The sequence below is a fragment of the Rhodamnia argentea genome, chromosome 3 (assembly GCF_020921035.1).
Source record: "Rhodamnia argentea isolate NSW1041297 chromosome 3, ASM2092103v1, whole genome shotgun sequence".
NCBI lineage: Eukaryota > Viridiplantae > Streptophyta > Magnoliopsida > Myrtales > Myrtaceae > Rhodamnia > Rhodamnia argentea.
Window position 1 is genome coordinate 10,045,015 of NC_063152.1, and position 13,846 is coordinate 10,058,860.

General features: G+C 39.1%; 2 protein-coding genes across 2 annotated transcripts; both read left to right on the top strand.

Annotated features, from left to right (window-relative positions):
* The first annotated feature begins 2,192 nt into the window (after nucleotides 1-2,192).
* Nucleotides 2,193-4,951, top strand: LOC115750438 (probable 2-carboxy-D-arabinitol-1-phosphatase). The gene is made up of 7 exons (XM_030687802.2): nucleotides 2,193-2,496; nucleotides 3,141-3,292; nucleotides 3,470-3,589; nucleotides 3,670-3,769; nucleotides 4,000-4,139; nucleotides 4,222-4,301; nucleotides 4,609-4,951. The coding sequence occupies exons 1-7, from the start codon at nucleotides 2,337-2,339 to the stop codon at nucleotides 4,733-4,735; spliced, it is 879 nt and encodes a 292-aa protein (XP_030543662.2). The 5' UTR covers nucleotides 2,193-2,336; the 3' UTR covers nucleotides 4,736-4,951.
* Nucleotides 4,952-5,579: 628 nt separating this feature from the next.
* LOC115750439 (pentatricopeptide repeat-containing protein At2g33760) lies at nucleotides 5,580-7,898 on the top strand. The gene has a single exon (XM_030687803.2). The coding sequence runs from the start codon at nucleotides 5,691-5,693 to the stop codon at nucleotides 7,476-7,478; it is 1,788 nt and encodes a 595-aa protein (XP_030543663.1). The 5' UTR covers nucleotides 5,580-5,690; the 3' UTR covers nucleotides 7,479-7,898.
* The last annotated feature ends 5,948 nt before the right edge of the window (nucleotides 7,899-13,846 follow it).

Sequence of the window (13,846 nt, forward strand, 5' to 3'; positions counted from 1 at the left end):
AAAATGATTAGTGGCGACTCCAAATTCAAATCACATTGCATGTTAATTATTTGAACCTTAAGTTGCGATTTGGTATGGACTTGGGAGAGTCCGAGTTAGGTTAATTAATTAACCCGATAATCCATTAGCCCGAAAATTAACTCGTTTATTTTTTTAGGTCGCGACAGCAGCGGCTAAGGCTTGGAAGCCCTAGCTGCCGCCGCCGCCCCTCATCGCCGGCAAGTAGGGGTGAGCATGGCCCGGGTGGGCCTGGTCCGAGCCTAGACCCTAAAATCGACTCTATTATAATCGGTTCCTAGTTTTTAGAACCAAGAACAGACCCTGTTTGTCTCGGAACCTGTTTTGGAACCGATCTTGTTCTTCGGTTCGGTTCCGTGGTCTACCCAATAACTTTTTTTTTATTACAATAATATTAGTATCGATGAAATGAGCAATAAAAATTACAATCCACCAAAAGCAGCGGTCCAAAATATAATAATAGATAATACGACGAGATGGAAAGAAATAGAGGACTAAGAGGAGGTGAGGGGCGTGGGGCAACCAAAGGGCAAGCGAAGTTGGACTTGATACTAGGGTTTCTTTTTTTCTTTTTTTTTGAAAAGTAACTAAAAATCGATTCTAAAATCGGTCCAGGTGGGTCTTCACTTAGAACCGGAAACCGAACCGGTTTCAACCGATTCCCAAAAATTGGAACCGATTCCCGGACCGGTTTGAGCAGGAACCGATTTTCGATCCTGTTTTCGGGTGGGCCGATCTGGGTTTCGGGTAAACCCGGTTTGGTTGCACACCCCTATTGGCAATGGCCAGCGAGGGTGGGAGATGGCCGGCAAGGGTCGTCGACAAGTGTCAATATTTGTGTATAACGCTCACTTTAGTGCCAATAATTTTTTTAAATCACTTAAATGCTAATTTTTTTGAAAAATGATTATTTCAATGCTAACTCCGATAAGCTTCATCGGAAATCTGACGTGGCATTTACGTGGCTCGCCGGAGCTTCCAAATTATCATTAAAAAAATCAAAAGTTAAAAAATAAAAAAAACTAAAAATTAAGCTAAAAAACTAAAAAAATTTAAAAAGAAAAAGAAAAAGAAAAACTTGTGTTGCAGCGACTAGGGCTTGAAAGCCCTAGCCGCCATTGCCCACCATCGTCGACAATGCCCAGCGAGGGTGGGAGATGGCCGGTGGGAGTCGCCAACGAGTGTCGATATTTGTGTACAACGCTCATTTTAGTGCAAATATTTATTTTGACCACTTAAGTGTTAATTTTTTGAAAAATGATTATTTCAAGTACCAACTCCAAGTGGGCTTCGCTGGAAATCTGATGTGGCAACTACGTGGCTCGCCGGAGCTTCCAAATCGCCATTAAAAAAATTCAAAAGTTAAAAAAAAAAAAAAAACTAAAAGCTAAAAAAACTAAAAAAACTAAAAAAATTCAAAAAAAGAAGAAGAAAAACTTGTGTTGCAACGGCTAGGGCTTGGACGCACTAGCGACCATAGCCGCCCACCATCGCCGGCGATGGTTGGCAACCCCGCGCTCGCGTCAGGCGAAGCCTCGCCGTCGCAGATCTAGGTGAGGGTCAACCTCTCCCAGTTCTGCGAGGTCCGGCCTCACCATGGCTGGGCAAGGCCGACCTCGCCTAGAGACGGCAAGGGCTTGGAAGCTCTCGTTGCCGCAATAGGTTTTGAAATTTCTATTTTTTTTTAAATTTTTTTAGCTATTTAGCTAATTTTTTAAAAATATTTTAGCTTATTTTGTAAAAAAAAAATATTATACGTGGCGTCCACATGGATTGATTATTTTAAAAAAATTGCCACGTGGACGCCATGTGGATTGAAATTTTTAAAAAAATTCCACATAATATTAAAAAATTAATAAAAAAAATACCACGTGTAGTGTTTCGTCGGAATTGACACTTAAATAATTATTTTTTATCGGAGTTGGCACTTAAGTGATTATTTTTTCTCCGATTTGACACTTAAGTGATTAAAAAAAATATTGACATTAAAGTGAGCAATATACACAAATATTAGCATTCTTAGTGTACTTTTACCGTCAATAATATATATGTCTAAAAGTTTTCTTTCATTTATTTTTGTAAACAGTATAATAAAAAAAATATTTTGACACACAACACCGTCTTGCTGGAGCAGGACGTCATAAAAATCTTTGTCAGCACAAGTGTCTGACATGGCATATCCACGGACCACGACCCAAGTCGGACTTGTGAGGACAGCATTCGTTGTCCGGAACGCAGACCCGCATCGCTCAATCCATCTCGCAGCTCTCTCGCTGCATCGAAGGCTATCGATCGAAGACGTTCGTCGCCGGAAAGAGATGGTTCCGGGAGTCATCACCGCCCTGACGAGCCCTCCATTAGCGAGGTCGTCGAGGTTCGGGATCAGCGTCAAAAGTCCACCGGAGCTCCACCGCCGCGGCAGCTCGGCCGTTCCAGCCGTGCGGTGCGACGCAAGCCCCGCTCTGTCTCTATCCGAGGGTGACGACTCGTCTTCTTCTTCTTCCTCTTCTTCTTCCGCCATGTTTCTGAATGTGCTGAGTTGTTGTGTGTATAGAGTAGAGTAGACATGGAGTGACTGATTGTGAGGTCTCGTGGGTTGTCTGTCGAATGTGGCCGTCTGGTGCGGAATGCTAGTTAATTGATTTGTGAAACCACATAACTCTGATGGAAAACAAGTTACAGACAAAACACAAGCATAGTGAGACGCAAAACCAGTGAGGTTTTTATGCAAACTGGTAGGTAATGTGTGATTCGTTGGGGGAGTTGTGCGGGAAGATCTTACAGAGCGCCATTGTACTGTAATCCCTGCAATACAGTTGATGTCTGATCTTATGTTTCAATGAAGGAAAAAGAAAAAAGAGAGTCTTTATGCTTAGTCGAAGTCAATGTTTATCCATCAGAAGTCACCGGTTTTTATCATAACTCAAGTTTGGTATAAGAAACCATGAAAGTATGATTTGGCTGGCTTGGCGATGCATTGCCATTGATCCTAACTTTAGTGAGAAAGCACCTTCTATTGAGGAATATCTTCAAGTAATTGGTGACCGAGAGAGATCAGCTTTAGCAATCTGCTGAATTACTTCTAGATGTTGGTTTTAATCTAACTGACATCTCCTCCACAGAGAGACTTGAAAATGGTGCTTCTGTGACTGGTGGTGCGTATGATTTTTCCAGAGCAACAACATCGCTTACTGGAAAAATGCTAGATTCGTCAAAGAAGGTCACTCTTGTTAGGCATGGCCTTAGCTCTTGGAATGAAGAAAGCAGAGTCCAGGTTTGTTTGTTATCTGCTCGAGTCAATTGACTTGTTACATAGGAGAAAAAGTTCACTTACTATTGCTTGGATTGTTTGTGACCTGACAAATCTTGGCATTTTGATGTATATTTTCTACACCTCTGATGATATGATAGTGGATGTTCAACTAATAATCTTCCCCTATATGAAACATAGGGAAGCTCAAATCTTTCCGTGCTAACGGAAACTGGGGTAAAGCAAGCTGAGAGGTGCAGGCAAGCCTTGTCAGATATGCATTTTGATCAGTGTTTCTCAAGTCCAATATCTCGTGCGAAGGTTTGAAAATGACAATCAAGAATGTCAAACTGGTACTTAGTCATCCTTTTATCAGAAATTAGCTTTAAATGTTAATGCAGACTACTGCAGAAGTCCTATGGCAAGGGAGGGAGGAGCCATTAATTTTCCTGGATTCATTGAAGGAGGCCCATCTATTTTTCCTTGAAGGAATGAAAAATGGTCAGTTCTTGACTTCTTCTGATTCAGGCTCCTCAAATCTTGACAATGCTTCCTAAGTTACCTGTCATCAGAATAAATTTGTTGTGCTTTTCGCTGCTTTTTCATGCCAAGTTCCTGAAGCATTCAAATTGAAACTTCACCAATTCATATGATCTCTTTCCATTTATACTTGCACCTTTTCCATTTATTATGTGCCTTCATGCTAAATTAAATTCAGAATTTGGAGGCAGTTGATGCCCGGGCGATATATCCGAAGGAGTATACAACATGGAGGGAGGATCCATCAAACTTTTGTGTGAATGGTGTTTACCCTGTAAGGAAATTGTGGGGGACGGCAAGAGAGGCTTGGAAGGAGATCTTGCTATCACCTGTTAGTTTTCAACTTATCACGAGATATTTCATTGTCAAGAAGTTGCAGTGGCGCTCATCTTCCTCCATTTCTGTTTTGCCAGGGAAAAGATTTTCTGGTTGTGACCCACAAATCAATGTTGAGGGCGCTGATATGTGTAGCTCTTGGTCTAGAGCCCGAAAGGTATGTGCAGCAAGTATGACCATTGCGTAGTTCTTGGATTGTTCTTTGAAAAATGTTGTTCTATTTGTTCACCATGAAAAGTCCAAAAGATATGCTCATGAGTGAATTTTTTCCCGAGAATTGTTACCTTTTCCTGGTGCAATGCTTCTGTGTACAATTCTTGTATATCTGCTGAAGATCCAGGGCTGGTGTTACATATCTTTAGGGCAAATGGTAATAGCCTTGACTCAAAAGTCATGGATGTCATTCTACAACTGCCAGATTTTCTTTGTAAAATCTCCGTGACTTTCTTTTCCCGCCTTTTCAGGTTCCGAGCAACAGACATTAATAATGGTGGAATTTCTGTGTTTAGCTTCAACAAAAGAGGAGAAGCGATGCTTCAGTCATTGAACATGACAACCCACATGTACAAGGATCATGTCTATATGTACTAGAAGTTCTTGGCAACCGTTCTTCTGTATCCGAGCGTCAGGAAAGTGGCAATGGCTGGAGCAGCAAGCACTTTCATGCATGATAAAGGGTGCACGATCTCCTGAATCCAAACAAGAAGAAGCGGGGTTTCATCTTCTTTCCTTGGATGTATGCTTTGATTACGGTCGCTCTGAGAGTTGTATAAGAGATTGAAGCTTCACTGGTGCAGAAATGTAGAAGCTAGGTTCATCTTTCCGTGTATATGCATTTTACTGTAAAATAACGCATTTATGAATCTTTCTCATGGTCATACGGAGGAAATTATTAAGAGAAAGAGTATAATGGACTTCATAGCATACAGCAACTAGTATAGGTTTGTGGAACTAAAGAGTGTCTGTACTGTCACTAGTTTAATGAGTGAAAGGAATATGGTAATCGTTTTTCGCTCAGACTATCCAAGTTCTTCCTTGCACGCGAATTTGAATGCTACACCAATCCAAATTAACAGTTATCTGCCTACTATTGCTCGACACCCACATGTCACGTGACAAGACTATCCTAAACTAAAGACAAGCTCGTGCGGCGCCCGGTGAACCAAAGTGCAAGGCCGGCTTTCGCTTATTAGATTGTCCCAAGAGCACTACGGCGAAGCGCATCCTGTCTCGTTTAGCTAAGCCATTTTGTCGCTTGAGCAAGTTAAGCAAATTACTGCCATCCGTTATTGATTCTCGACAACCTCTGACCGTTCGTTTGTTCAACCCGATTGAAGAAACATTGCCTAGTACACAAGTTACCTTTCCTCTTCATATCTGAATTGCTTTTGGAAATGTTGTAAGCATTGTTCCTTATTACCTTTCCTCTTCATATTCATAATGGTTAATCGTGAATATTCTACCCTCGTCGCCAAGACGACATGTCGTTTTAGACTAATTTTAAACACCTCCAGGCCTCGTTATTTTCCCTCCTCTGCCTCCTTCAATGGAAGCCAGAGAAGTTCACCACCTACTACCGTCCCAACCGCCGCCACCGCCACCGCCACCACCCTCTCCAGCTCACCAAGCCCTTCTCCGAGCAGGCCCTCGTCTCCACCTTCTCCGACAAGCTCACGCCCACGTCGTCGTCTCCGGATCACACCGCTCTCTGTCCCTCCTCACCAAGCTCATCAACCTTGCTTGCGCTGCCGGGGCAATTGGTTATGCACGCCAGGTTTTCTCCACAGTGCCCTGGCCTGACTCGTTCCTCTTCAATTCCCTCATCAAGTCTTGCTCGAAGTTCGGCTTCCCCCACGATGCGGTCGTGTTCTATCGCTGCTTACTGCTCGCAGACATTCCCCCCAGTAATTACACTTTCACGTCCGTGATTAAGGCCTGCGCCGACTTGTCAGCTTTGAGACTCGGTAGAGGCGTTCATGCCCATGCTTTGGCTTGTGGGTTTGGGTTAGATCCTTACGTTCAGTCAGCTTTAGTCGCTTTTTATGCGAAGTCAGGCGAATTGAATGTTGCCCGCGAGGTGTTCGATAAAATGAGGGAGAGAACAGTTGTTGCATGGAATTCAATAATTTCTGGGTACGAGCAGAATGGGTCTCCTAAGGAGGCGATTGAATTGTTTGATCTGATGAGGGAATCTGGTATTGAGCCGGATTCAGCTACGTTTGTGGGCGTTTTGGCTGCTTGTGCACAGTTGGGAGCATTGAGTTTGGGGAGTTGGGTGCATGAGTATGTTATGGAAAGTGGGTTTGATTTGAATGCTGCGTTAGGCACTTCGTTGATCAATATGTATGCTAGGTGCGGAAATGTTAGCAAGTCGAGAGAAGTTTTTGATTTGATGAGGGAAATAAATGTTATTGCTTGGACGGCTATGATATCTGCATATGCAATGAATGGATATGGAAACCAAGCGGTCGAGCTATTTGACCAAATGCGACTCCGAGGTCCATGGCCCAACAGAGTCACTTTTGTGGCGGTTCTCTCAGCATGTGCTCATGCAGGGCTAGTTGACATGGGACGTCATGTATTTGCAAGCATGAAACAAGAATATGATGTAGAGCCAGGACTAGAACACTATGTATGCATGGTTGATATGCTTGGGCGAGCGGGATTTCTTGATGAAGCTTACAGATTTGTTGAAGAAAAAATTCCTATGGAGGCTCCACCAGCTGTGTGGACTGCTATGCTTGGGGCTTGCAAGATGCATAAGAATTTTGATTTGGGAGTAAGAGTTGCTGAACATCTCTTAGATAGTGAGCCAGATAATCCAGGCCACTATGTTATGCTTTCTAACATATATGCCTTGGCTGGTCGGAGTGATAGAGTGCAAAGAGTTAGAAACATGATGATACAGAGAGGGCTGAAAAAGCAAGTAGGTTATAGCAATATCGAAGTTGATGGAAAGACATATATGTTTAGCATGGGCGACAAGTCTCATCCCGAAACAAATATTATATACGAGTATTTGGATGAGTTGATGTTGAGATGTACACAAGCTGGTTATATACCATTGGCAGATTCATTGATGCATGAGTTAGAAGGGGAGGAAAGGGAATATGCACTTAGATTTCATAGCGAGAAGCTCGCTGTATCATTTGGTCTATTGAAAACTAGCAACAGCATGACCATTACGATCGTAAAAAATCTACGTATGTGTGAAGACTGTCACTTAGCATTTAAGTATGTTTCAGTCATCGCCAACAGGGAAATTGTTGTTAGAGACAAGCTCCGGTTTCACCATTTTAAGGATGGATCGTGCTCATGTTTAGACTTCTGGTGATGTGGTCCACACCATTTCGAGGATGGATAATGCTCATTTTGAGGAGTCAAGACGTCCATTCCGTGTATATGATTCAATTGATGGTTATGGGACTACAATGCGATGACAATGTTTGTGGTAATCGATTTGAAAGTCTGAGGATGAGATCATTCGGCAAAAACAGGGACGAAGATGACGGAGACAACCATCAAAACAAGATTGTGAAGGCTGACCATTTCTGCTGTGGACTCAATTGGTTTCGGTTTTCCCATCTGACCAAACTGAAGTCAAACCCATTTGGAAAGAAGTGAGGAGCCAGCTTGGCGGGAACAGACAGCAATGAATTGGTGAAGGTTGTGACAGGAGATGGGTGCTCAAATGTCGTATGTAGCATCAGAAAATTACGATTTTTTTTATGAAAATTAGTTCACCATTTTATTATGCCCAGGGTCGGACTTACACACACTATGTTTGATGACGTCATTAATTGGTGAATATAAAATTTTCAGCAGTAAATGTAATTCGCAGGGATTGATAACTGTTTTTTTGGGTAAAATTGATAACTTCAATAGGAGCATTATTTAAATGGATAATTTTATTTAAGAAGAACCTGCGGATACATTTTCTTGTGACCTTTCTATTTCTCTAGATGTGTTCAAGATTTCTTTTTTTTGGCCAAAAGTGTTCAATACTTTTTTTTTTTTTTTGGTCGAAGACAGTGTTCAATACTTCAAGTGTCCATAAGGATGGAACTTTCAGGCAATAGAGCATGTCATGGCTATTCCTATTATAGTAGGAAAACAAAAACAACAGCAATAATCCTTAAGAAGATGTCACATATATGGGAATTTTCCTTTTCATCTAGACAGGGATCCCCGACAACCATCGATTCGATGAGTCCCACGTTCTAGATTGGATGAAAGTTGTTATTTATTGAAAACATAAAGTTGCTCATTGTCATGAAAATAGATGATGGCATAAATAATCTCCGAACTTTACCCTAATGTGTAATATGATCCATGAACTTTTAATTTATTCAATGTGATCCATGAACTTTAGCTTAATGATTAATGTGATTCTTGTACTTTAAATTTATTCAATGTGGTACTTAAACTGTTACTACATGTTCAATGTGGTTTCTGAACTATATGAAAATGTTAAATGTGGTGCTTCTATTAATTTAAGATCGGTGATAATATTGAACATTTTCCATATAATACATGGACTGTATGGAATATATATCAAAAGTTCATGGATTGCATTTAGCAAAGTAGAAGTTTAGGGGCAACATTGCACATTGGGCAAAAGCTCATGGACCATTTGTGTAAATTTCCTTTGTGAAAATACAATAATGGTTATATTAATCAAAACGATGAGATTAAGAAAATTACTTAATCTATGCTCAACCTGTTGTACGGATGGCAATGCGGTACTTAAAATTTTCAATTTTGTTAATTTAGTCTTAAACCATTCTAAGAGATTTTAATGTAATCCTTTCGATAATTTTTGTCGGTAATCTCTGATATGGTGTTCTAGTCATCTCCGGTCGTCCCATGTGACATATTACCACGTCAGCGATTTTCAACGAAAATTGATCGGAATGTTTACATTAAAATTTTGCGCAAAGGTTTAGGACAAAATTGAAAAGTTTAAAATTAAATTACCATTCGTAAGTAGGTTTAATGCTAATTGGACAATTTCTCAAATATGATTTTATCCCACGTTTTCCATCCGTTTTACATCAAACTTCATTTCCTTTTTTTCGCTTACTAACGTGCTTAAACTGATTTCTGTAAAAGATATTTTATGATAAGCTTGAACCTTATTGGTAATCTTTGTTAATTCAAATATTTCAAACCTCCCGACCAAAAAAAAAAAAAATTTCAAACCTTAGTTGCAATCGTAAAGAGTCCGCGACTTTAAACAAGAATTCCACATGATAGTGAGTTATTAGAGATTGTATATAATATGTAGGACATGTGCATAAGAAGTCCTAAAACTTTCGAAAAGTGCAATTACGTCCTAGAATTTATAAAATTAGTGCAGCTGCAGTGAAGTCCTTCCATTAACTCAGCCAATTTGTCTAATGAAAATTACTGGCTTGACATTATTCTAATTATTTATTTCTCTTATGCAGTATTTTTAATGATTTTCCACGAATCTTACATAAATTAGATCAGAAACCCCAAGCTAAAAAAAGAGCCACAAGCCCTCGTCGGTGGCTGCCGTCACCACTCATCGTAGGAAAGGGCCGGCGGAGGTCGCTGAAGCCTTGCCGACCATTGCCAGTGGGCAAGCATCGCGCCTTCCCCGGGTCTGGAAAGATTTCAAGTGGCGCTACCCCCAAGCTCCATCTTTTCTCATTGTCTAAATTGCGATTGTGGGGTAGCATTCGTCCTCAGAAGTCTCTCTATCAATTAAAACAGTAGAGATCCCCAGATTCTCAGCGTGTAATCCAACCATTGCAATGTCTGGAACTGCAATTTCTAGCTCCGTATACTTGTACATTCTCCGGTTAGGGAGGTCGATGAAGAGGCAGAGGCGTCGGGATGATTGGGCTTGAAGACGTCGAAATTCTTGGGTTTGCGTGCCTTCGCCATCTCTCTCGGTAGAGAGAAATGAAGTATGTTGGCCCTCGCTTGGGACCGGCGAGCAAGCTTCCCGCGACCTCCATCGACCCTTTTCGACGATGGGCCACAGCGGCCACCACTAGCGTGAGCTTATGGCTATTTTTGCAGCTTGTTCTTTTTTAAAGGAAATTATTTTTTTTAATTTAATTTAAGTGAGATTTGAGGGTGAAATTAAGAAAAAAAGAAGGCTACATTAGCATTTTTTTCGTTAGTTAAATCAATATAGTTAAATGAATGACTTAATTACATACCAATTTGACAAATTTTAAGACTTTGATTGCACTTTTTAAAAGTTTTGCAACTCAATTGTCATAAGTTTTAATACTACTCGTGAACTTATCCTCGTGAACTTATCCTACAAGAGTCCAACCCCCCCTCCCCCGCTCTTCCCAAAAGAAAAAAAAATTATCCCATAAGAGAGATTGTAAATATTTCAAGGAAAATTGTGAAAAAAAAATCTTAAATCTATTGCAATTGTGCCAATTCAATTCTCAACCTTTAGCATTTGTGCCAGTTCGATTCATTTGACTAGACGGCGCTGACTTAGACTTTTTTTAATAATATTTCAATATTTTTTTCTGAATTTTTTTCCTTTTCTTTTTAAGGTTTTCCCTCCCAATATTTAGAGCTGATGTGGGTCGCTGGCGGACCCTCGTAGGCCACTGGCGAGAGCCCCGACGCCCTCGTTAGATCCGGGTGAAAGACTACGCACCCTCACCCAAGCTGGTGAGGGTTGGCCGGCATAACAGCCCGAAGTGCTGGGAAAGGAAAAACTAAAAAAGGAAAAAAAATCATAAAAAATTCAAAACTACTATTAGAAAATTATTTTAAAAAAAATTACATGTTTTCATTTTTATTTTTAGATATTACTTCTGTAGAAATAAGTCATGTAAAAAAGAAAAATTAACAAGAAAATATTGTCATCTCTCTTACTTTACTACATCAAAGAATTTGACTCTTTTGGTTACTATTGCCAAAATATTTTCGAGTAGAGCGTGTAGGACGTTATGAGAGTTTCGAGGAATACATTAAAATTATCGCCATGAAAAAGTCATGCATAATGAAGCACATTGCTATTTTTTCGTAAACATTTCTCGGATAATATTAACTTTTGTCAATCTAAAATGACGAGATTTTATTAGCATTTAGAAAAAAAAATTATTTTAAGCAATGCTTTCATCTAATTAAACTTCGTCTTTTAACTTTAAAATATTTGGAGAATGTAACAAAGAGGTTTTCTTCTTCTTTTTTCATCCTATTGTCGAATATATATCTCTATGCATATGAAAGACAACCGATACGCAAAGATTTGATGGTAATATGCATGAAAAAATCGAAAGTTTATAAATAAGTGATTGTATTATAAAAATGAAAAAAAAGGATTTCGACCAAAACAAAATTGCATTATAAAAGGGCACATGTCAAAACGGTTCTAGATTGTACATGACAGTTAATATATTAATTTGCTTGACAACGTAAAAAAAATTAGATTTTTTTTTAAAATTTCGTTTTCGACAAAACTAATTAATACGAAAGTAAACTGTAAAAATAAAAAGGAAACGTATGCCCTCAATAAACTACCACTTTAAATTACACTTGAATGATTGATGGTGGTTTTGTCTTTTGGTGAAAATTGGGTAGATTTAACTATATGTGGAGTGAAAATAGCGCCGCCTTAAAATATTAGCAAAACTTGAAATCGCATATGAGGTATTTTCTTTTTAATCCTGAAATGGTCAGGTTAAAAGCCATGGTTTTCTTCTTTTGGGCAGCAAAGAATCCCTCCCATGTTTTGTCATTGATATCAAACGCCACCGAAGGAGTTACTCAGTTAACCACAAATACATGAATATTTCCAAAATGCATATTATGATAATCAGGATCTTTGCCTAATTATCATAATATGCATTTTGCGCTAAAAAAAATGAGAAAGCTGAGCGATGTCTTGACCAAAACACCCTTTCATATGCCGATAATCGAAAACAGAACCATTAACCTCTTAAGAGGCCCATGTTTACACCTAAACTAAACTAGAAAGTAAGTGTAAGTTAGGTTACATTTTAAAACCATCACACAGCCATGGTACCATGTAAAATTACTGTCAAAAGAGTGCGAATTAGAATGAGCATTGTAGTGCTCACTAAAGTTTGGAAACCCGGATTTACATATGCTTTTAAAATGGACGCCTCTTTGAAAGGATAATTGAAGATAACTTCAGAATTTTGGTGAGCTCTTCGATAGCTAAGCACTTTTTGGGTCACGCCAAGTAGCTCCAAAAGAACAGTGTCTTGATGGCGTTCTTGTCCATATTGGGTGGGTAGGTCTTCCTTGAAGATAACTAGTGGGCCGCGGCGCTCTGAAGAGCTTCATAGTTGAGTGTGAGGTACTAAAGAGCATTAGACATTGAAATCTTTTGAAGATACAGACAGTTTGCTCGGGTATCGATTATCAAAGAAATGATTTTAAGGCCATAGTATATGACTTCATGGACAACGGAAGCTTGGAATAGTGGTTACACCAAAAAGCAACATCCTCTCTTGGAAACGAGCCCCTGAAAAAAGTGAATTTCATTCAAAGGATAAATATTGCTATTGATGTTGCTTTCGCACTTGATTATCTTCATAACCAGTGCCTGTCGCGACCTAAAAATCGGGTTTCTAGGCTAATGGATTATCAGGTTAATTATTTAACTAACCTAACTCGGACTCTCCCAAGTCCATACCAAATCGCAACTTAACGTGCAAAGATATTTGAATTGGAGTCGCCACTAATCGTTTTTGGTAGGTCGATTAGAAACCTAAGTAAATTAGCGGGAGAACTAAATTACTTCTACGAACCGGAGATTCTAAGTCCGGGGACTTGATTACGCTAGATTACTCTAACGCCCTTTCGGTACCATTTTATTTCATGAAAAAATTTTGTCGGGCAACATTAATTGATTTTAACCTAAGTCACTAACAAAGGTTATCATGCGATTGCACAATCAATTAATTGAACATCCAGAAGTCAAGGTAATTGCAGGAAGCATTCGCCAAGACAAATTGTTCTCACTTTTGAATTTTTTGCTTTTTAATGGGATAAAGACTGACCTATATGCAATGCATGAATTTAATCTAAGATGCAAATGAATTAAATTAAATGCAAGGAAATCCTAAGCGTGCATATGAAATTAATTCAACTACATGACTAACCTAGATGACATGCAATTAAATGAAACTAATGTACAAATGATGTTATGATCTAATTAAATGGATCACATGACGTAAAGACCGAAACATGCAACATGCAAATTCTATGTATTCCAAACCTAGCATGCAAATCACATAGCAAGCTTGTTTTATTTTTTTATATTTTCGGATTAATGAATGACCCTAAATAAAACTATGGCTAAAGATAATTATCTTTACATATTTTAAGGTTCAGGTTTGCCTAATCCCTAACATATTAAAGATAAATTATTTTAGACATGAAAATCAATGCAAATATGCATGTTCTATCCTAGAATGCAAATCTAAATTAACTTGTTCTAAAATTGGATTAACGTGCAAATATCTACATGATTTTAATGCAATTTTTATCTAAAATGCAATGCAATATCTTTTAGAATTTTAAATATCACGCAAGAGCATATTCATTCTAAAGATATTATGTCAATCAAATCAAGTGGATATCTCAACCGATTTTTGAAAACATTTCGCAGATATCCGAATCCAATCTTTAATCCGTAATCTTACGGTTAACGGTTGAATTCAAATCCTT